The 25,064-nt window shown below is 43.0% G+C and overlaps 1 protein-coding gene across 1 annotated transcript in view; it reads right to left on the minus strand.

The window, feature by feature from the left end:
* abcc10 (ATP binding cassette subfamily C member 10) overlaps window positions 1-21,948 on the minus strand; it is a 282,813-nt gene extending 260,865 nt beyond the window's left edge. The window contains exons 1-4 of the mRNA XM_087984478.1: window positions 21,189-21,948; window positions 20,817-21,009; window positions 16,453-17,851; window positions 2,582-2,809 (exon numbers count right to left, since the gene is read on the minus strand). Coding sequence (XP_087840604.1) covers window positions 2,582-2,809; window positions 16,453-17,851; window positions 20,817-20,977 — 1,788 coding nt within the window. The 5' untranslated portion in view covers window positions 20,978-21,009; window positions 21,189-21,948. The remainder of the gene's footprint in view (window positions 1-2,581; window positions 2,810-16,452; window positions 17,852-20,816; window positions 21,010-21,188) is intronic.
* Window positions 21,949-25,064: the final 3,116 nt, after the last annotated feature.

The following is a 25,064-nucleotide window of genomic DNA, read 5'->3' on the forward strand; positions in this document are numbered from 1 at the left end:
AGTTCCCACTTTTTATTTTTAAAGGAGAATCAATATTGAACTCTAAATTAAACGCTTTAAAGAAAATTGATCAAATTCCATTAAAATCTGATGCTTGGAGTGGAAGATGTTCACAGGTCATTGAATTCCATGTTACTGCTCCAAGCACACTAAAGCACAAACCATCCAGGAGAGATAGAGAAAGGAAGTCCATACTAAACCCATAAGGCTGACATCCACGAGTGGATGCAGCAACTATGAAGGAAGAGTGATATATTTCCCTCAGGATGGTGAGCAGCTCTGAGGGGAAGTTAGACATCTATCTGCTGTCCTTGTCTTTCCAGATGGAAGTGGTTGTGGGTTTGGAAGGTGCTATCAAAGGAGTCTTGGTGAATTTCTGCAGTACATATTACAGATGGTACACACTGCTCCTCCTAAGCATTCGTGTACAGGGAGTGTAAGTTTATGAGTATAGTGGTGTGTTTTGGCTGCTTTGTCCTGCATAGTGTCAAACGTCTTGACTTTCATTGACCTGATTTCAAAGATAACTGCAATATATGCTACTGCTAATATTCCATGAAACACAACTAACCAAGTACGGTCTCAGCTAAGTCTTGCTCCTCACACATATCCAAAGGAATCTCTTTGAAGGAGTCCAAAACTAGACGACACAGATTTAAGGTGAGAGAGGAAAGATTTAAAAAGGATCTGAGGGGGTAACTTTTTCACGCAGAAGGTGGTGTGTGTCTGGAATGAGTTGCCAGAGGAAGTGGTCGAAGGCGGTACAATTACAACATTTAAAAAGCATCTGGACAGCGATATGAATAGGAAGGGTTTAGAGGGATATGGGCCAAATGCTGGCAAATGGGACTAGACTAATTTAGGATATCTGGTTGGCATGTTCGGGTTGGACCGATGTGTCTGTTTCCACATATAGCTCTATGACTCTAAATCTGTGTACATGTGTGTGAGCAACCATGAAGGTCACATGCTTGATATTGCATCTTTATGTTTTCTCAAGCTTAGCAGGTAATAAGCTTCCTTTATAATTAATTCAAGAGAACATTACAATTGGCTCCTTATTGTACAATTAAAAATAGCTAACTACACTTGATTTGGAGAAAGTTATCGCCTCACACTAAAAAGATCTCCAAACATTGTTGGGAGTGAGCAAGGGCACCAAACAAAGGAAACCAGCTCACATCCTCTTTCTAGGTCATGACAATATAATTAGGAAGGGAAAGGAAATAAAACAGCAACTCTTGCTACTACTCCATAAAGCCAGTGAAACTACAGCTGGAGTACCTCACAGAACATAGAACACAAACCATAGATCTGGTATCCTTAGTTAAGGAGGGATACACTTGCATTGAAAGCCTTTCAGAGAAAAGGTTCATAATTCTTTGGATGATGGGGATGTCTAAACAGTTTGAATCGGTTAGGCCGATATTTGTAGGCATTTAGAAAAATGAAAGGCGACCCTATTGAAACCGAACAGATTCTGAGGAGTCTTGCAGGGTTCATGTTGTCAAAATGGGGGGTTCGACAGTTAGGAATGAGAGTTTAAAAATAAGTGGTCTCCTAATCAAGGAAGAAGTGAGGAGAATTTTTTTCTCTCATACTGCCATTAGTGTTTGGAATTTGCTTCCACTGAGGGTGGCGCAGGTTGAGTTTTTGACTGTATTCCAGGCTAAGTCAACAAGGGAGTCAAGTTTTATAGGACAGGTGGAAATCACTTCAATCATGATTTTACTGAGTGGCAAAAGAGGCTCGACAGGTCAAACAGCCTCCTCATGCTATGAATTCTTATAAACTTACGCACCTTGTTTCACCTTTCTAATGTTATATCCTACCATCTAGTACCTCGTATTCTTTTCATGACATGAGCCTTCACTGTCCATCACTAAGTTACCCCAAAGAAGGTTGTAGTGAGCCACCTTGTTAAATATAACCAAGAAGTTTGCTCAGCTATTTCAGGGAGTCAGGAAGTTAATCAAATTACTTTGTAAATGGAGTCACATATCAGCCAATGGGATCTAACAGTGTTTTGTCATCAATCAGTTGCTCTACATTTATCTCCCATGATGTTATACTGTCCAGTCAGGAGGTTAAACGTTACTTGTTTCCAAACCACTTTATCAACAATTGCCCTTGTAAATCAAGAGGACATATTTCTACAAAAGGCTACAATGATATATCTTATTCATACTGTGGAGGCCAAAGCCTAAAAGTGTGGAGCTGGAAAAGAACAGCAGGTTATGCAGCATCCAAGGAGCAGGAGAGTCGCTGTTTTGGACATAAGCTCTTCATCAAGAATCACATTCCTGATGAAGGGCTTATGCCCAAAACATTGATTCTCCTGCTTCTTGCATGCTGCCTGATGTGCTGTGCTTTTCCAGCCCCACACTTTTCGACTCTCATCTCCAGCATCTACATTCCTAACTTTCTCATACTCTGAAGGCCAGCCAAATGCACAATGGGTTTCCTGCACTAGTCTATCCAACTCCCTAAATAGAGCACTGAAGTAAGAGCAAAGCACTGGGAAAAACAGTCAAATAAAATCAGAGAACAGAGACATTTTGTCCCATGGTAAACCACTGACCGTGGCAGCAGTGAGCTGGTGTCCCAACAAAGCATAGGTGACAAAGGTAAGGATGGAGATCACAACAGGAAGTGCAGCCCACATGTAAACACAAACTGCATCCAGGTACTTGATGACTTTTAGACGGCTGAGCTCCTTCTCTCTAACCTCAGCCACCTTTTCAGTGAAATGTTTCTCCCAGGTGTAGAACTTTATTACACGCATTCCAAACAGAATCTCAGTCATCAGCTGGGAAAGCAAGAAAAGACAGATTAGCAAATACACAAGCAAATAGAGTACAGCCCGAAGGAACATTTACCACATGAATCAAGGAATGGCCTCCTTCCACACTGGAGGGATTCTATGATTCCATGATGATGAATAGGACTATCACTCCAAGTCAACAGCATAATACAGAGGTTCCCTTTCCCCATTCTGCTGACAGCTTAGGAGACAGGATTTCATCCAACAGTCTCCCCTCTCCCATTATATAGAGAACACAGAGCTTAATAAAGGAGATCTTATCCTCTCTCACATAGTAACCAGATGTGGGAGAGGAAACCCAAAAACAGAAGGTGCTGAAGAAACTCTGCAGGTCTCACAGCATCTGTAGATAGAAAAACAGAGTTAACATTTTGAGTCCAGTGACTTTTCATCAGATGAACCCTGTGTGACTATGCTGTGTGGACATATGTTTACAAAATAAAATAGGTCAAAAGCAGAAATAGGAATTAATGGACTGAATCCAGTACACCAGTCACTGAAAGCAAGCACGCAGGGGCCACAGACAATGAACCTGGCAAACATTATGCTGGCTTTCAAAGCAGATAGAATATAGAAAAGTACAGCACAAAACAGGCCCTTTGGCCCACAATGTTGGGCCAAGGCTTAATCCTAATGTAAAATATAATATTTCTCACCCATAGTGAGAAGATTCCAGTACAGGACCAGGGACATCTTGTAATTAGACCAGGCTTTGGTGGGACAAAGCCAGGAGTACTGTGAACAGTTTTTCTCTCCTTCTCTGAGAAAGGGGATTTTGGCTATGGAGGGAATGCATTGAAGGTTAACAAGCCTGATCTCTGGGATGACAGGATTGACAGATAAAAAGAGATTGGAATGTATTCACTGAAATTTAGAGGACTGGGCGGGGCGGGGGGGGGGGGGGGGGGGGGGAATTACATAAAACTCTTAACATGGCTTGGTAGGGTAAACGCAGGAAGGATGTTCCTTTTGACCAGGGAGTTCAGGGGGTCAGAGTCTCAGGATACAAGTAAGCCACTTAGGACTGAGGTGAGGAGAAATTTCTTCACCTAGAGAGTTTGAGTTGCAGAAAGTGATTGAGGGCAAAACACTAAGTGCTTTCAAAAGGGAGTTAGATAACGCTCAAAGGGATCAAAATTTTTGGGGAGAAATTCAGAACAGGAACTGAGTTTTACGATCAGCCATGATCATATTGAATAGCAGAGCAGGCCCAAAGGGCTGAATGGCCTTTTCCTGCTCCAGCTTTCTATGCTTCGATGTAATAGCGAGCTTGGTGAATGGAAACCTTTCAGTGACAATATCTTTCTGCAAATATGGTCTGATCTGCCGATAACATATAACAAGTATTGACTGTGTTAAGAAAATAAAGGCTGTTTCTTACAGGATTAGGTATGGATAAGCAAACTCTGCTGGAGAGTAGCTGATTCATGAAGAGTGATTTGGTTGAGGTGTGTAAGATTCAGAATGGTTTGACACCTTGATTCAGAATACCCTCAGATGTTTCCTTCTGTAGGTCAGTCCAGAACAAGAGGGATGGCTTAAAAATTAGTGCTTGTCTTTTCAGAACAGGGATGAGGAGAGTGTTTGTCTCTCAGAGGATTATGGAACTTTGGAACTCCCCACCTCAAAAGGCAATGGAGCCATTGAATCTTTTTAAGATTGAGGTGGATAGATCTTTGTTAGGCAGGGGTGTCAAGGGTTATCAGGGGAAGATGGGAAGGTGAAATTTAAAATACAAATAGATCAGCCATGATCTTGTTGAAGGGCAGAGCTCACGCGATGGGGCCGAATTGTCTCTTTCTACAGCTACTTTGTACATCTGTACGTATTTAATTCATTAACCAGTCCAACCTGATTTCTGCTGCAGAGAGTAAAAATTCAGAGTTCTCAGGGCAGAGTACAGATTTCAAGCAGAATGAGCAACATGAACTCACAAAGGGGGAGTTCATTGAAAGGGTGGCAGATCGGGCGGGGGAGTTTGGAAAGGATGGGGTGTTTTTTTGATTATCAATTTTTTTCACACCTCAGTATTTGAATTTGACTTTGCAGTGGAAGAAGTTAACCATTGGGTCACTGTTAAGCTATTCAACTTAATGCAAATACTCTCTAAGTTAAATATATGGCTTAGCTGAATGGAATGTCCACCCTGTGGCATGAGCTAATTCATTTCACATTATACTGTTTACATTTTACATTACATTACAGTGTGGAAACAGGCCCTTCGGTCCAACAAGTCCACACCGACCCGCAACCCACCATACATTTACCCCTTACCTAACACAACAGGCAATTTAGCATGACCAATTCACCTGACCTACACATGTTTGGACTGTGGGAGGAAACCGGAGCACCCGGAGGAAACCCACGCAGACACAGGAAGAATGTGCAAACTCCACACAGTCAGTCGCCTGAGGCGGGAATTGAACCCGGGTCTCTGGCGCTGTGAGGCAGCAGTGCTAACTACTGTGCCACCGTGCCACCCAAGTATCAGTTCTGGGTTTCGGAATTCAAACAGTGACTGGTACATGTGTGAGGCAGGAAACAATGTCGGTACCATGTTTAGGGAGGTGTCATACCACTGAGTGGACACACGGATAAGAAGGGGTGACCAATTAAGCAGTCAAAGAGAAGCAGACAGGTGGTGCAACAATCTCCTGAAATAATCATGCTCACTAATCAGGGTATTCCATTTTGGGGACTGGTGAGAGAGTGGTAATTCCTCAGAAGAGTCCAATCACAGCCAATTAGTGGCTTGCTGTACAGGACAAGATGAAAAAAGCATTCGGACATTCTTTGGTTACAAGAACAGCGAAGTGATTCTGCAGCCACAAAATCAAACTCCATGATCCATGGTCTTGCTCCAGCCAGAATTCAGGATATTTTTCTGGCAAGAAGGTGAACTGCCAGATGTCATAGCCCATATCGGCACTTGCACTATGGATGGGAAAGTAAATGAACTGAAAGCAGATTTTAAATAAGCTTGGAAAGGGTTTGAAAAATGGGACCTCAAAAATAGTCTCTCAGGATGATTCTCAGTCCCATGTTACATGGATCATAAATATAGAGGAACTGACAAATGAACATGTGGCTGGAGAACTGGTGAAAGAGGGAGGGCATCAGATTTCTGAAGCATTGGGAAAAGTTTTTGTGGTAGATGGAACGTGTATGAGACCAACAGGTTGCATTATAGCAGGGCTGAGACAAATATTATCACAAACACATTCACTGCTGCTACTGGGGAAGGTCTGAGTTCGATTGTCATAGAAATAGAAACCAGTGAGCTCAGACTGGAAAGAAGCAAAACTATTCATAAGAAGAAAAGTAGGAAGCAAAATAAGAATACAGACAAAGCGAAGGCAAGTCTGAAATAGGATCAGAGTGAAGAATAATGTCTACAAAAGCACCCTTCATTCATATTAAAGTTGAAGATTCAAAGGCAAACATTCAGATGAATGGGAATGATATATTGCTGTTACAAAGACAGAGTTCAATCATGATCAAAGGCTTGACACCGAAGATCCAAGGATATTTGTCATTTTGGAAGGATAGGCTAAGAGGCACTCTTAATAAGGGACAAGGTCATTAGTTCATTAGGGAGAGAGGATAAAGATACAGCCAATGTTGACTCAATCAGCTGAATGGCCTCCTTTGTTCCATAATGCTTTTCTGATACTGTGATCTTAAATCAAAGGATCAAAATGCAAAATCAGTTTGGGTGGAGCTGAGGAGCATCATCATCATTGTTGTCGATGGCTTTCACTCTCTAACAAGCATGAGTGTCCACCACGGAAATGTCATGTGTCGGATCTTGTGTAGCTGATCCTAAAGCCATATCTCTGACCACACATTTGTCAGGTATTACCAGGTGGTGGAATGGCTCCTTGGCCTGGAGATCATTGACATTCCTTTCAGCACTTCACCCTTCTGATTGGGTTCTCAAACATTGGGGCCCTTCATACAGGAGCTTCCTCCAAACCTGCTTCTTCTGAACAAGGGTTTCCCACCAGGTATTGACATCCAACCTGCATTTCTTGGGGGATGTCTTCAGAGAGCCTTTGAAACACTTGTTTTGTCTTTGAATTTCTCTCGTTTGAGTGACCTCCTTGAGCTTGGTGAAGAAGACTTGCTTTGGTACTCACAACTCAGGTAACCTAAGCACATGGTCTCCCAGTGGAGCTGGTTTTGGATGATTGATAGTCTCATGCTGATGCTGTTTGCTGCTTCCAGGATGCTGATGTTAGTAGGCCTGTCCTCTCATATAAAATTGATAATCTGTCTCAAATAACATTGATGGTACTTTTCAAGGGTCCCCCAAGAAACTCAACTTGGATGTCAACACCTGACGGGAAACCCTTGTTCAGAAGAAACAGGTTTGGATGAAGCTCCTGTATGAAGGAACACAATGTCTATACATTGTTCAGGTTTTGGAGCCATTCACAAAAGTCAGAATGATGACTGTCTCATACACAAGGATCTTGGTATTAGCATCTTGTATGTAACAGTCAAATCCACATCAATAAGAGCTAGCCTCCTGGGTCGGAGAAATGTTCCACATTCAGAACATTGTTGATCTGAAAGGAGCAATGGTCCGGAACTTGACCTGGGGTGGGTTGAACGGTTAAAGTCTTCTTGAGGTTGAGGATGAGACTGATTCTTCATATGCTTCCTTGAAGGCATTAAGTTAGGCTTGAAGGTTCTCTTCTGAGAAAGCAGAGCTGACATTGTCATCTGCACACTGAAGCTCCACAAGTGAGATCAGTGTTGTTTTCTTGTTGGACTTCAACTGGTTAAGGTTGAAACATTTTCTGCCTATCCTGGAGAAATGTACATACCACTGGGAAGCTTGTTCTTGACAAGACAAAGAGTGGTGGTGATGAAGACAGAGAAAAGGGTGGGGGTGATGACACATTCCTGCTTGTCTCCTGTCTTGACCAGATAAGAGGCTTCTGAATGTGCTTCATAGGAGGCTACTAAGTAAGCTAGGGCCCATGGTGTTAGAGGCAAGGTGCTAGCATGGATAGAAGCTGTCTGGCAAAAAGTAGAGAGTGGGGATAAAAGGGTCCTTCTCAGGATGGCAGCCAGTGACTAGTGGTGATCCACAAGGCTCAGTGTTGGGACCACAACTTTTCACTTTATACATTAACAATCTAGATGAAGGAACTGAGGGCTAAGTTTGCAGATGACACAAAGATAGGTAGTGGGACAGGTAGTATTGAGGAGGCAGGGAGCCTGCAGAAGGTTTTGGACAGGTTAGGAGAGTGGGCAAAGAAGTGGCAGATGGAGTACAACATAGGAAAGTGTAAAGTCATGCACTTTGGTTGGAAGAATAGAGACATGGACTATTTTCTAAACATGCGAAATTTCAGAAGTCTAAGTGCAAAGAGACTTAGGAGTTCTAGTCCAAGATTCTCTCAAGGTAAACTTGCAGGTTGAGTCAGTAGTTAGGAAGACAAATGCAATGTTGGCATTTATTTTCAAAGGACTTGAATATAAAAGCAGGGATGTACTTCTGAGGTTCTGTCAGGTTCCGGTCAGACCACATTTGGAGTATTATGCGCAGTTTTGGGCCCCGTATCTCAGGGAGGATGTACTGGCCCTGGAGCATGTTCAGAAGAGGTTCATGAGAATCATCCCAGGAACGAAAAGCTAAACGTATGAGGAACGTTTGAAGACTCTGGAACTATACTCAATGGAGTTCAGAAGGAAGAGGTGGAATCTAATTGAAACATACGGAATACTGAAAGGCCTGGACAGAGTGGATGTTGGGAAGATGTTTCCATTGGTAGGAGAGACTAGGACCTGAGGGCGCAGCCTTAGAGTAAAGGGAAGACCTTTTAGAACGGGGATAAGGAGGGTGGTAAATCTGGAGGGTGGTAAATCTGTGGAATTCGTTGCCAAAGAAGGCTGTAGAGGCCAGGTCATTGAGTGTATTTAAGACAGAGATAGATAGGTGCTTTTATGTCAAGGGGATCAAGCGCTTTCAAGAGAAAGTGGGAGCATGGGGTTTGAGAAACCTATCAGCCATGACTGAATGATGGAGCAGACACAATCAGTTGAATGGCCTAATTTCTGCTCCGATGTCTTATGGTCAATGGATTCTATCAGTGAGGACTGTTGCCAACATCTTGTCATGGAGGATGTGGATGAATTTCACTAGCAGTCAGCCTTTGACAGGATCTTCCATAGAGCTTCCTGACTGACGGAGACAAAAGTCTTGATTAGGTTGATAAAGACCATGTACAGTGGTTGGTGTTGCTGCTGGCATTTCTCTTGGAGTTGCTGACTAATGAAAATCATTTCCACAGTTCCCAATTTCAGTCATGAGCCACACTGGCTTTCAGAAAGGATTTCATTTTGGGAGAAGGGGCTGAGCGAAGAATTGAGCGATGATCTTCCCAGTGATGGAGAGTAGGGCAATTTTTCAATAGTTTCCACAGTCTCCTTTCTTGAAGAAAGTGATGATGGCAGCATCAATGAGATTGGCAGGGATCTCTTCTTTGTTCCAGATTTTCAGGAACAGTTGATGGACATCATGGGTAATCTCTGCTCCTCCAAGTTTGAAAATCGACTCCTGTGACTTTTCCATTCTTCATGACCTTCAACTACTGCCACACTTGGAGGGAGTCCAAGTTTATCTTTGATGGGGAGTTGGGGAATTTCCTCAAATATGTCCTCACTGACAATTCCATTGATTAAGGAGTACTTTGGCATGTTCCCTCCACCAGCGGCTAATGTTTTCTCTGTCTCTCACAAGGGTTCCATCCTTTCAGGTCAAGGGCATTGTTCTCATATTGGCTCGGTGGCAAGGAGAGGCCCTGGCTGTCGTGCTTGTCAGCAAAGAGTTGCAGCTCCTTAGCTTTCGGTCCACCATCAGTTCTTGATTTCCCCAGTTCTTCTTTGTAACTCCGCCTTTGCTATTTGATGAGTTCTCCTCTTTGCCTCACAGATTATGCTGTTTTGCCAAGCACACAGAGGTTTTCCTTTTCTGGTCATGAGGTCTTAGATGATGCACTCATTCTCGTCAAACTAATCTTGGCATTGTCTGCTCTTGTATTAATGAGTTCTTCACAGTTTGAGATGACGGCTGTCTTCAGCCCTTTTCACAGGTCCTCCACTCATGAAAATGAACTCTTTGGAGATTCTGGTGAAGACCTTGTTGTAAATTGCGCTAGTCTGCTTGGTTCTTGAGCCACTCAATGTTGAGCTTTTTCCTGAACGGTTTCTTCTTCTTTAGCTGCTTCTGGTGGCATCTGACATACATTAAGGAGCAGATGAGCCACTGCTCTGTTGAGCAGTCATCTCCACTGGTAATCAGCAGAAAGTGAGGACTGCAGATGCTGGAGATCAGAGCTGAAAAATGTGTTGCTGGAAAAGCGCAGCAGGTCAGGCAGCATCAAAGGAGCAGGAGAATCGACGTTTCGGGAGTAAGCCTGAAGAAGGGCTTATGCCCGAAACGTTGATTCCCCTGCTCCTTTGATGCTGCCTGACCTGCTGCGCTTTTCCAGCAACACATTTTTCAGCTCCACTGGTCATCACTTTGGTAAGGAGGACATGGTTTTGGTCTCTGGATCGAACAATGATGTAGTATGGAGGGAGGTAGACAGATGGAAACGACAGGCCAGTTAGCTTAGCTTTAGTCATAGGGAAAATGTTAGAAGCAATTTTCATTATTACAGAGCTCTTGGATAAGTTCAAGGTACCAGGGAGAGCTGATATCGTTTTGTCAAAGGGAGTTCTTTGAAGAAGTAACTTATTTTGTGGATAAAGGGAAACCAGTCGATACAACGTATTTAGATTTCGAGATGTATTTGATAAGTTGCCACATCAAACATTATTTCAGAAAGTAAAAGTTTGTGCTGTTGGGTGTAACATATTGGCATGGATAGCTGGCTCACACAGAACAGAGGGGAGGAATAAATGGGTCTTTTTCAGGCTAGCAGGATGTGACAAGTGGTGTACCACACAGGTCAGTGATGGGGCCTGAACACTTGACAATTTATATCAATGATATGGATGAAGGGACCAAAGGTCTGGTACCTGAATTTGCTGATGACACAAAGATGCTTAGGAAAGTGAATTGCAAAGAGGACATAAAAACCCTTCCAAAGGATATAGAAAAGTTAGTGGACAAAGATCTGGCAAATAGAGTATAATGCGGGATAGGTGGCAGGGTGGCTCAATGGTAGCACTGCTGCCTCATAACACCAGGGTCCCAGGTTCGATTCCAGCCTCAGGTGACTGTCTGTGTTGTGTTTGCACATTCTCCCCGTGTCTGCGTGGGTTTCCTCTAGGTGCTCCGGTTTCCTCTCACAGTCCAAAGATGTGCAGGCCAGGCGAATTGGCCATGCTAAATTGCTCATAGTGTTAGGTGCATTAGTCAGGGGGAAATGGGTCTTGGAGGGTCGGTGTGGACTGGTTGGGCCAAAGGGCCTGTTTCCACACTGTAGGGAATCTAATCTAATATAAAATTGTCCATTTTAACAGAAAGAATAAAAAAAATTATCTAAACAGTGAGAGGCTACAAAGCTGTGAAATGCATGGAGATATGAGTGCCCAAGTACATTAGTTGCAGAAGGTGTGCTTCCGGGTTCAGCAAGTAATCAGGAATCTATGGTGCTGCCCAGAGGGACTGACTACAAGCAAAGACTAAACAAGTTGGGACTATACTCAATGGAGTTTACAAAAATGAGAGGTGACCTCACTGAAACAGATGGGATTCTGAAGGGGCTTGACAGGGTAAATGCTGAGAGGGTGTTTCCCCTCATGGGAGAATCTAGAACTCAGAATAAAGAGGCACCAATTTAAGAGTTAGATGAGGAAGAATTTCTTCACTCAGAGGATGGTGAGTCTTTGGAACTCCTTAGCACAGACAGTTGTGCGACAGAATTTTTGTATATATTTAAGGATGAAGTAGAGTCAGGGAATCAAGAGTTAGGAGCAAAGGGCAGGAAGGTGGACATGAGAAATGTTGGATCAGCCATGATCTTATTGATAAGACAGCAGGCTCAATGGCTGAAAGGTAAAAACAATGACTGCAGATGCTGGAAACCAGATTCTGGATCAATGGTGCTGGAAGAGCACAGCAGTTCAGGCAGCATCCGAGGAGCTTCAGCAAAATCGGCGTTTCGGGCAAAAGCCCTTCATCAGGAAGCTGAAGGGCTTTTGCCCGAAATGCCGATTTTGCTGAAGCTCCTCAGTCAATGGCTGAAAGGCCTACTGCTGTTCCTATTTCTCATGGCTTTATTAAAATCTGATTGAACATTACCATTTGTTGTGAGGGAAATTCAATGCAGGAATAAGGTTATGCTTCAGCTATACAAGGCATTGGTGAAACTGTGGAATACGCACTGGACTTACAGGGGGTTGTTAATGTATTGGAAGCAGTTCAGAGAAGATTTACTGGACTAAAACCTGGAATGAGTGATCACCTTATGAGGAAAGGCTAGATAGGTTAGGCCTGTATGCTCTGAAGTTTAGAAGAGTCGCACATTATTGAAGTGAAAAATATAGGATCCCGCAGGAACTTGACCAGGTGAATGTTGAAAAGATACGAGGGAAGAATTTAGGACTAGGGGCATCCATTTGAAAATGAGGGAAGTTATTTAAGCAAAGATGAGAGAACATTTTTTCTCCGAAGCTGACAGTCTTTGGAATTCCCTTCCTCAAAAGGCAGTGGATGCAAAATCTTTAAATAGTTTTAAGGAAGAGGTTGATGGATTTTTTTATTATCAAGACAATGAAAGATTATCTGCAGTAATGCAGAGTTGAGGAGGATTCTTTCTGTCTCTCAGAAGATAGTGAATCTGTAAACTTCTTTAGCACAGAGGGCTACTGAGACTTGGTTGTTAAGCATGTTTAAGGCTGCAAGAGACAGATTTTTAGTCAGTTAAGGGAATCAATGACTTATGGGGAAAAGGCAGGAAAGTGCAGTTGAGTTTTATCAAATCAGACATGATCTCATTGAATAGTGGTGCAAATTTGTTGTGAAGAATGCCTTACTTCTGCTCTCATGGTCTTACCATTTCAGATAGGAATACCAGGCACACAGAATATTGGGACAAATAGATAGCACTAGAGGTGGGAAGAGTACATTATCCATTAAGCAAAACAGGAGAAAGTAATAAAGCTTAAATTAAGGTTACTGTTTGAAACATTAATGTAAATGTGTGGAGAATGGTAAATAACACTGGAGAATCATTAATGTAGATTGCCACATGAAAGTGTGTAGTACCTAGGGACCTGGCTCAGAGGGGCAGGACTCGGTCTTAAATATTCTGAATAAAAGGTGTTCAGGAAACATTAGAAAGTGTGAATTTGTAATGGCAACAATGATTAAGAACATTTCTGCATGAGAGGGAAAGGATCAGAATGTCTTTGGCTTGAGCTCAGGGAAAAAAATGTGCAATTCCATTACTCAATGTCCATAGACCACCAACTATTGGAAAAAATATCGAGGAACACATTTACAATGAAATTACAGAGGGGTGCAAACCGTACAAAGTAATTACAACAGGAGATATGAATTATCTGAATCCAGACAGGAATGGAAATAAGAAGAGTAAGAAGCGGGAGTCGGAGTAGGCCGTCTGGCCCTTCGAGTAAGATCTTTCTGGAGCCTCAGCTCCACTTACCCACCCTCTCACCGTAACCCTTCATTCAAAAAATTATCTTAGCTTTAAAAACATTCAAAAAGGAAGCCTCAACTACTTCACTGGGCAGGGAATTCTACAGATTTGCAACCCTCTGAGTGAAGAAGTTCCTCCTCAGGAGAACTTAACAAGTACTTTGCGTCAGTTTTCACAGTGGAAGACATGAGTAATATCCCAAAAATTAAAGGGTGTCACGGGGCTGAGTTGAGTATGGTTGCCATTACGAAAGAGATAGTGCTAGAAAAGTTAAAAAGTCTTAAAATTGATAAATCTCCTGGCCCCGATGGGATACACCCTAGAGTTCTGAGAGAGGTGGCTGAGGAAATAGCAGAGGCATTGGTTGAGATCTTTCAAGAGTCACTGGAGTCAGGAAAGGTCCCGGATGATTGGAAGATGGCTGTTGTAACCCCCTTGTTCAAGAAAGGATCAAGGCAAAAGATGGAAAATTATAGGCCAATCAGCTTAACCTCGGTTGTTGGTAAAATTCTAGAATCCATCATTAAGGATGAGGTTTCTAAATTCTTGGAAGAGCAGAGTCTGATTAGAACAAGTCAACATGGATTTAGTAAAGGGAGGTCATGCCTGACAAACCTGTTGGAATTTTTTGAAGAGGTAACAAGTAGGTTAGACCAGGGAAACCCAGTGGATGTGGTCTATCTATACTTTCAAAAGGCCTTTGATAAGGTGCCACACGGGAGGCTGCTGAGCAAGGTGAGGGCCCATGGTGTTCGAGGTGAGCTGCTGGGATGTATTGAGGATTGGCTGTCTAACAGAAGGCAGAGAGTTGGGATAAAAGGTTCTTTTTCAGAATGGCAGCCGGTGACGAGCGGTGTCCCGCAGGGTTCGGTGCTGGGGCCACAGCTGTTCGCATTATATATTAATGATTTGGATGAGGGAACCGGGGGCATTCTAGCGAAGTTTGCCGATGATACGAAGTTAGGTGGACAGGCAGGTAGTACTGAGGAAGTGGGGAGGCTACAGAAGGATCTAGACAGGTTGGGAGAGTGGTCCAGGAAATGGCTGATGGAATTTAACGTGAGCAAGTGCGAGGTCTTGCACTTTGGCAAAAAGAATAAAAGCATAGACTACTTTCTAAATGGTGAGAAAGTTAATAAAGCCAAAGCACAAAGGGAGCTGGGAGTGCTAGTCGAGGATTCTCTAAAGGTAAACATGCAGGTTGAGTCCGTGAGTAAGAAAGCGAATGCAATGTTGTCTCTTATCTCAAGAGGGTTGGAATATAAAAGCAGAGATGTACTACTAAGACTTTATAAAGCTCAGGTTAGGCCCCATTTGGAGTACTGTGTCCAGTTTTGGTCCCCACACCTCAGGAAGGACATACTGGCACTGGAACGTGTCCAGCGGAGATTCACACGGATGATCCCTGGAATGACAGGTCTAACATATGAGGAACGGCTGAGGATACTGGGATTGTATTCGTTGGAGTTTAGAAGATTAAGGGGAGACTTAATAGAGACGTACAAAATAATACATGGCTTGGAAAAGGTGGATGCTAGGAAATTGTTTCCGTTAGACGAGGAGACTAGGACCCGTGGACACAGCCTTAGAATTAGAAGGGTCATTTCAGAACAGAAATGCGGAGACATTTCTTCAGCCAGAGAGTGGTGGGCCTGTGGAATTCATTGCCACGGAGTGCAGTGGAAGCCGGGATGCTAAATGTCTTCAAGGCCGAGATTGATAGATTCTTGTTGTCTAGAGGAATTAAGTGCTACGGGGAGAACGCTGGTAAGTGGAGCTGAAATGCGCATCAGCCATGATTGAATGGCGGAGTGGACTCGATGGGCCGAATGGCCTTACTTCCACTCCTATGTCTTATGGTCTTATGTGAATAACACAACAAAGAATTAAGACACAGGAGGTTCAAGCAGGAATTTTTAGCAAAGAAAGAATATTAGAAGAGACAGGCAATTAATGTAAAGGGGACTCTAAAAGTCTTCGATCAGCATTTAAATAGTAAACTGGGGGTAAAAAGTAGAGTTGTGCTGGGCCAAAAACGATTGGTGCATGGGGTCAGAGACTGTAACCAGACTGATGCAGAGAACATAGAACATTACAGCCCTGTACAGGCCCTTTGGCCCTCGATGTTGCGCTGACCTGTGGAACCAAACTGAAGCCCATCTAACTGACATTATTCCATTCTCGTCCATATGCCTATTCAATGACCATTTAAATGTCCTTAAAGTTGGTGAGTCTACTATTGTTGCAGGCAGTGCGTTCCATGCCCCAACTACTGTCTGAGTAAAGAAACTACCTCTGACATCTGTCCTATATTTATCACCCCTCAATTCCTAGGATGGCAGGGTGGACATATAAAGGAAAGCTGGATCAACTGGGCTTGTACTCCGGGAATTAGGAAGAATGAGGGGGAGATATTGTAGGAACATATAAAATCCTAATAGGACTGGACAGGCTAGATGCGGGAAGAATCTTCCTGACATTGGGGAAGTCCAGAACTACAGATCACAGTCTAAGAATAAGGGGTAAGCCATTCAAGACTGAGATGAGGAAGAACGTCTTCACTCAGAGAGTTGGGAACCTGTGGAATTCTCTCCCACAGAAAGCTGTTGGGGCCAGGTCGTTAGATATATTCAAGAGGGAACTGGGCACGGCCATTGCGAGTAAAGGGATCAAGGCATATGGAGAGAAAGCCATATGGAATACTGACATTGCATGATCAGCCATGGTCATATTGAATGGTGGTGCTGGCTCAAAGGGCCGTATGTTTCTTTGAATCCTTATCTTTACCAAAACAAAGGGAGCTGCACAGGATACGGTCGAACTGAAGGTGCAGTGGCTTGAAGGGGAACTTGCACGTGGTGGAAAAGGAATAATGTGCCAATAAAAGTCAGATGAAGCGAGATGAGAAAAGACTCGCACAAAGCATAAATATTGCTGTAAACCATCGGACAGAATGGCTGACTGTTTTTCACTAAATTCTACACAAATCTACCTAAGACTTACCCTGACCCTGGAGTCTTTCTGTCCCAGATGTTTCTTGCTATTCTCCATAATTTTGCTGGCAATGATCTTGTTTAATGGCACCAGCAGTAAGCCTATCACAAGGCCTCCTAGGAAGGTTACACCAACCTGCTGGTACAGAAGGTAGAGAGTGATACCAAACTGAAAGGGTAAGCTCCACAAGTCATGGAAGATAGGAAAGAAATTCACAATCCGGTCTGTGTCAGTGCTCATGAAGTTGACAATCTCCCCCACGGAGAATGTGGACAGAGTGGTCGTGTTGACCCGCAGAGATTTGCAGTAGATTGCAGATATTAGAGCTGAACGGACCATCAGGCTGATGGTCATGACTCGGTAATTGAACTGGTTGAGGAGAACAGCACCAATAAAAGTGCTGAGAAACAATCCCAGTGCATACCAGACGCCCTTGGTCATTTGTTGTGTGTCCGACTCCATAAAAGTCACCAGCAAGTTTAAAAGAAGTGGTCCTGCAAAGCCTAACATGCTGCCTATGAACTTTAACAGCCCAAGGGAGTAAAAACGGCAGCCAAAGGCCTTATTCAAAACAGAGAGCAGATGCACTTCCTTGGTGACATTCGGAGTTGTGGCATCTTTCTGAGCTGCCTCAGACGTCTGCTGGTCACGCCAAGAACTTCTGCGGATGTGCTGACGGCCATCAATACTCTGATGACCATCAGATTTTGACTTGCGTTGTTTCTTTTCTTGTTTGGATGCCTCCTCCAACACACACTTCTGCCAGCATTTCTGAAAATGCTCTTCAATGTCATGGGTCCTAAGTTTCAGTGGTAGCTGGTAAACATCATTGGGCTGGTTAATCTGCAACTTGTAGCCACGCTTCATGATAGGGTTCATCCAGAAGTAGAAAAGGTGAGAGATCCAGTTGGCTCCATCTTCAGCCATAATCTCTCCTTCAGACCCTGCAGACTGATCTTGCAACAATGGCTCCTGTTCTGGGTTCATTTCATCTCTTCCAGGCTGGGAAGCGACCAGCACAACCAGATAAACAAGGAGCAAAGTTAATTCTGCACAGATCAAAATGAATCTCAACCAGCTGGAAAGGTAATCGGAGCATGTGACCTGTCCAGTCTGACAATCAGCGATCAGAATGATAATTAATGCAGGGGCAGGCAGGACCGCAAAGAAAGGCAATATTGCTGGACCCAGCGAGCGGCCATACTGAGACTTACTGAGCGCACCCACTGCCAGTCCATGGATAAGCCAGGCTATCACAGCAACAGAGTCCACCAGTACCTCGAGCCACAGAGTTTTTAAGTTCGGAAAAAAGATGACTGTCACCACATCAAAGAGGAAAAGAGCCACCTGAACGAAGGAGATGATAATCCTACATTCCCAGCTCCAGGTGAAACTCTGCCAGCGGGATCTGCAAGAAAAAGAAATTAAATTCAGGAGATTTTAAATTACTATATTTTTGTTATTAAAGTAAGTGATATCAGCACTTATGATGGTTTTGGGCATCAGCGTGAGTAATAAACACCCCAAACTCAAGTCCAGCATTCAGCTGCCAAAAAACATGCTCTTTACAACACATAAGATGCAAGTGAGCTACAACATCAGAACAGCAACCTGACTTCATCAGGGGCACTTTTTTCTTTGTTTACAACCATCAACCTGGAGCCTTTCTCAATGGACATGAGAACTGAGCACCAAATTCCAGAATCTTCTTGTTTTATTGGCTGCACCGTTTCGCTTTCCATTCTGTCAAGAATATAGTTATCACCACGTAGGTGGTACACATTATCATTCTCAAGATTTTTCAAAAATTTTGAATGTATACAATAAACTTGTTGTTAAGTTGATTTAAATTTACTCTTCTTCTAAAAATTACAAAGTAGAAACAGGCTGATAGGCTAACCAGTCACATCAGCAGTTACAGACAAGATAGTTCACTACATTTTTTTCAAATTTATTTATATCACTTCAACTAATTATCCAACGAGATAACCCAGGGAGTGAATTCCACAACTCGGTAAGGTTTTTGTTTCCTTCTGTGCTTCCTTCTCTTATATTTAATGTATATAATTTGGCCCTTAAAGGAAAAAAAATAGTAAACATCTCCAGTTAAGGTTGTAAGTTTGTTTGCTGAGCTGGAGGGTTTGTTTTCAGATGTTCCATCACCAGGTTAGGTAACATAATCAGTGAGCCTCTGGTGAAGCACTGTGGTTGTCCCACTTTCTAGTTGTGTGTCTTGGTAATGGAGTCAAAGAGTCATAGAGATGTACAGCACGAAACAGACCCTTCGGTCCAACCCGTCCATGCCGACCAGATATCCCAACCCAATCTAGTCCCACCTGCCAGCACCCGGCCCATATCCCTCCAAACTCTTCCTATTCATATTCCCATCCAAATGCCTCTTAAATGTTGCAATTGTACCAGCCTCCCCACTTCCTTTGCCAGCTCATTCCATACACATACCACCCTCTGAGTGAAAAAGTTGCTCCTTAGGTCTCTTTTATATCTTTCCGCTCTCACCCTAAACCTATGCCCTCTAGTTCTGGACACCCCCAACCCAGGGAAAACACTTTTATTTATCCCATCTATGCCCCTCATGATTTTATAAATCTCTATTAAGGTCATTCCTCAGCCTCTGACACTCCAGGGAAAACAGCCCCAGCCTGTTCAGCCTCTCCCTATAGCTCAAATCCTCCAACCCTGGCAACATCCTTGTAAATCTTTTCTGAACCCTTTCAAGTTTCACAACATCCTTCTGATAGGAAGGAGACTAGAATTGCACGCAGTATTCCAAAAGTAGCCTAACCAACGTTCAGTATAGCAGCAACATGACCTCCCAACTCCTATACTCAATGCTCTGACAATAAAGGAAAGCAAACCAAACACCTTCTTCATTATCCTATCTACCTGCGACTCCACTTTCAAGGAGCTATGAATCTGCACTCCAAGGTTTCTTTGTTCAGCAACATTCCCTAGGACCTTATCATTAAGTGTATAAGTCCTGCTAAGATTTGTTTTTCCAAAACGCAGCACCTTGCATTTATCTAAATTAAACTCCATCTGCCTCTCCTCAGCCCATTGATCCATCTGATCAAGATCCTGTTGTAATCTGAGATAACTTTCTTCGCTGTCCAAATCTCAATCTCAAACAAGCGGACACAACACACCCAGGAACTCTAACCACACTACCATATATCAAAGGCATCTCGGAGGTGACTACCAGACTACTCTGACCCCTTAGCATCATGGTAGCCCATAAACCTACCAACACTCTGAAACAGCTATTGACGAACCCAAAGGACCCTGTAAAAACAAACAGCAAAACTAAAGTCATTTACAAAATACCCTGCAAGGACTGTAACAAACACTACATCGGACAGACTGGCAGGAAACTAGCCACCAGGATACACAAACACCAACTAGCCACCAAAAGACAAAGCCAGCTATCACAAGTATCCTTACATACACACAAAAAAAGGCTACAGACCACTTCAACTGGGACAACACATACATCCTAGGACAGGTGAAACAGAGACACACACGGGAATTCCTAAAGACCTGGCGTTCCAACCGGATCTCCATGAATAAACACATTGATCTGGTCCCCATTTATCAACCTCTGAGGAAAAGAACCAGAAATGGTATCACCCACTTTAACAGACCAAGAGATGTAAATAGAAAGCTGGACAGAACACCAGCGCTTCACTGGTGGCTCACGTTTGATGTTACCTAGCATGGTGACAAAACATCTGAGAACAAACCTACCAGCTTAGCAAGCAAAATTACAAGCCAAAGCTCAACCTGAGCAAAAATCTTCTCAAAAATCACAACCACCTATAGTTCTTGTTCCTGATTAATAAGCAATAACGGTCTTCATGGAAAATGCACTAATGTGCTCAGCAAGAGCACAGAGGATAGAATGGAAAATAGCTATGATGTCCCTTCCACATGTGAATATCCTTCTGGCACAGTGCCAGGTTTCACACAAATAATGGCCACTTAACGTGACACAGAGAGGGAACACAATGCCCAAGAAACTCAGAGCAATCGAGGGAAAAACACAGGTAAGGAACAAGAATACAAGATTTTCATGGGACCAATGCCTAAATTATACTAATCTTGCCCAACTATTTAATACTCTGTCACTGTACAACTTCATTCTCTCAGAACACAACCCCTTTGAACGAACCCTTATAATCTCTGAACAAAAACAAAGTCATCAAATCAAAACATTAAACTCCACACTTGGAATTGATCAACTCAATATACTAGCACAGAATCATGTTTCGGCAATGCATTGGTCGTCACAGGCTCCTACCATGCGCAAGGTCCTTCGTTTGAGACAGAGCAATAACATTGTTGAGAAGTTTACATACCGAGGGGTATTAAGATAGCAGGCGCTGGCAAGAGCCAGAGCTGTGTGCGGCAGTACATTAAGGACGAGTTGAGTGAAGCAATACCCAACACTACCATTGTCCCACACCGGAAATGGGTTAGAACGATCAGTGTCACACAATTCAGCTAGGAAGTCAGCCATACTGGGAGAGAGGTCACAGCATCAGGTAACAACTGGGAAAGGAGAGACAGTACATTAGATAAATAAGGCAAAAAGCACAGATCAGAACAGCTTTACAATAACAACCGTTTGATGAAGGTATTATCTTCTCTCAAAATGAGCACAATTTTTAAGTCAACAAATTTATTTAAATTTTACTATTTCATTGATGGATCAGTGAGCAAATCATCACCCAAATGATGGTACATCCAAGCTGTCAAATCCAATATTCAATTGCATATGGTCCAGTTCATTGATCCAAGTTTGAAGATGTTAACAATTACCAACACCAAGGATTAGTGTTCACAAAAGTCAGACTGAAAACTGACTTTTTCTTGCGCCTGTTGGGAACACACCACGGCCAGCCTGGAACAATACTCAGAGGAAACCTATCTTGCAACAGAGAATGGATAAATCAGGCACTTTCCAAATTCAGCATCACTTTTTGGTGCACAGATTATGACTTAAGTATAAACTTGTCCATGTGCCTCAATCCATTTGGATTGGAATCATTACTAGACAGTGAATTTTGATGTTTCCAACGGAGGAAAGTTTGGATTTTTGCGGTTAGATATGTTTTGGAGTTGATTTGAAACTTTCATGAAAACAGACGAGGGAACAAGCAATACCAACAAATCAGTGAAATAGTGTTTGTGACTGGGGAAATGGTCAGTTTTAAATCATGTAGAGCTTCAGCCTTCTGTTTATTCCCGCCGCCAAATTTGAGTTGATTTCTGGATTCCTCCTTTTGATGGTTTCTGACTGAAATAAAGACATAAAAACACAAGGAGAAATACTCAGCAGGCCAAGCCACATCAATGGACACCAACACAGGGTTAACGCCTCAGGTCCATACAGTAATCATGCTGTTCAGTTTGATTTGAAATAGCCAGCATTAGCAGTGTTTTGTTTTGGTGTTGGTTTTATTGAGTTTGTTTCCGGCAAACTGTCAACCGAGACCCTAACTCCACCCTCCCCCTGACAACGAGGTGCTCCGGCTCCAAGATGGCAGCCTCGGTGTGACAGGCTGAGTCAGGTCTGAGAGCGCCCCCTGTCCTCTGGAGGTTGCAAGCTCCACGTGGAAATTCCCTTGTTGGTTGCTATTTCAGACTCCAATCTACCACAACTCCACTCTTATATTGATGGGGATCAGTAAGCTCACTGAACAAAACAAAAACAAAGCACTGCAGATGCTGAAATCAGATACAAAACTACAAACTGCTGGAAAAAAAACTCAGCAGGTCTGGCAGCAACCGTGGAGGGAAAGAAGAATTTACATGTCAGGTTCAGTGATCCCTCCTCAAAACTAATTTTAGCTAAGAGAAAGTTGTCATATATGCTAAAAATAGGGTGGAGAGAGGTCTACTGTATTCACTGCTCACAATGTGGTCTCCTCTACACGAAGGAAATGAAATGCAGACTGACCGCTTTGCAGAACATCTACATTCTATAATGACCCAGAGTTTTCTATTGCCAGCCACTTCATAATCCAATCCTGTTTTCTGGCCAACATCTCTGTCTAAAGCTTGCAACAGTGCTCCAGTGAAACCCAGTCCAAGCGAGAAGAACAACAACACATTTTCTGCTTGAGAAGCCTGTAACCTTCTGGACTCAATATCGACTTCAATAACTTTAGAGCCGTAGCACCTTCTCATATGTCCTTACCCTAAACCCCACACCATACCATGTCACCACATGGGCTGCTTCCACAACTGTCAGATACTAATGGTCCCCATTAGCAGTTATTAATTCTCCCAGGCTGACCTTTACTCATTCCTAATTCTATCCAACTGTTGTTTTCTCTGGGCTCCATTTCCAACTACTGTTTACTCCTCATCCCACCCTATTTTCAGCACACATATCAACTTTTTCACAGTTACAATCAGTTCTGAAAAGGGGTCACTGGACCCAAAATGTTAACTCTACTTTCTCTCCAACGAGATAGAAGTTCAGAGGTATACAGTCCCTTCAGCAGAACTCGTCCATGCTGACCAGGTTTGCTAAAGTGAACTTTGCGTTTGGCCAATTTGTCCAAATGCCTTTTAAATGTTGTAACTGCATCTACCACATCCTCTGGCAGCTCATTCTATATAAGCACCACCCATTATGTAAAAATGTTGCCCCTCAGGTTCCTTTACAACTTTTCCCCTCTCACCTAAAACCTAGAGTCTCGAGCTTTGGACTTCCCGATCCTGGAGGAAACAACCTTGGCTATTCACCTGATCTATGCCCTTTTATAAACCTCTATCAGGTTATCACAGAGACATGGTTACAGGGGGGTCAGGACTGGCAGTTAAACATCCAAGGATTTTCAACTTATCGAAAAGACAGGGAGGTGGGCAGAGGGGGCAGGATTGCCTTGTTAGTTAAGAACAAAATTAAATCTATGGCACTGAATGACATAGTGTCGGATAATGTGGAGTCTGTGTGGGTGGAATTGAGGAACCACAAAGGCAAAAAAACCATAGTGGGAGTTATGTACAGACCTCCTAGCAGTGGTCAGGACCAGGGGCGCAACATGTTACCGGGAAATAGAGAAGGCATATCAGAAAGGCAAGGTCACGGTGATCAGCTAGGGAAGTGGGGCGAGAAATGACAAATGGAGTTTAATATAGGTAAGAGTGAGATCTTATGTTTTGGAATGTCAAATCAAGACAGGAGTTTCATGGAGAATGGTCGGACAAAGGGCCTGTCTCCATGCAGTAGGACTGTATAATCCTATATCCACTGTTTGCATCTCTTATTTGCTTTTTGAATTCAGCTTAGAACTTTGTTTAATCAGCTCAGTTTTCAATTGTACTGTTTACCTGGCATCTGTCATAAGCACACTTTTCATTCTCCATCTTCTTCCTGATATATTTAAGTCATCAAGGGTTCTCTTGCCCTACTTCACTTGGTGGGGATATACTTCAACTCTGCTTGAACGATTCATTCTTAAAAGCTGACTGCTCTGTTCTTAGAGGACAAGCAGGAGGCTGGAAGAACACAGCAAACCAGGCAGCATCAGGAGGTGGAGAAGTTCGCATTTCAGAAGGTTAGACCCAAAGTGTTGACTTCTCCCCTCCTGATGCTGCCTGGCTTGCTGTGTTCTTCCAGCCACCTGCTTGTCTACCTTGGATTCCAGCATCTGCCATTTATTTTTGTATCGAACCATTGCTCTGTCCTTGCCTGCCAACCTTTAATTTCAATTCATCAGAGTTAGATCTATTCTTATCCCATTCAGACCATAAAAAATAAGAACTGGAGTAGTTTCCTTGATCCCTAAAGCCTGCTCCATAATTCAACAGGATCTTGACTGTGTAGGTGTAGGTGTAGGTGTGTACTGTACCTTTAAGAGGGAAAGAAGTTTGCAAGAACTGAGAGAAACACATAGTGTGCTGAAAGATTTAAAAATGTAACATTTGGTTGACACAAATAGCTGGTGCTGTGTTGCAATGGAACAAAAACAAATTCAAATTCGGCCAATCAGTTTAAATTATGCCCCAGATACCAAAATCCAATTGAATTTGAATTTTACTGTTTGGGATGACATCAAACCAATTAAATGATCTGGTATTTGGGTTACAAAATTGGACATTTTGAACAGTTAGGGGGAGAACAGCAACGAGTGCCAACAAACAGACTGCAAGCCGAATAGCTCTCTGAAAGGTACTTGTCCACAAGAAATTTATGCAACAGAACACCAAAGTCGACCTGGAGAAATTGACAGAAAAAGATCAACATTTGAAGACTATACCTGGATTTGAAATTGATTTTGCCCTAAATTTAAGACTACATATAGGTACCACTTCAAAACCCTGGAGAAGTACCAATGACACTGTTTGAGATCTATTCCCCGCATGAGCTGGGAGGACTGGTGAACCGATTGGGAAGCCATGCCCATTTTGGCTCAGTCCACAACATTCTCGCAACTGGACAGGAACCTCAGTTTAAGTCCAACTCCAAACTTTGAGTACAAATATCAGAGATAATATTTCAGATGAGTGCAACACTGTGAGATGTGATATCTTTCAGCTGAGATGCTTAACCAAGGTCTTATATGGGGCCAAGGCTGAGCAAGACCTCAGAT

This window comes from Chiloscyllium plagiosum, unplaced genomic scaffold, assembly GCF_037043375.1.
Source record: "Chiloscyllium plagiosum isolate Xiang-an unplaced genomic scaffold, Cpla_swu_hap1 HiC_scaffold_3, whole genome shotgun sequence".
Lineage (NCBI taxonomy): Eukaryota > Metazoa > Chordata > Chondrichthyes > Orectolobiformes > Hemiscylliidae > Chiloscyllium > Chiloscyllium plagiosum.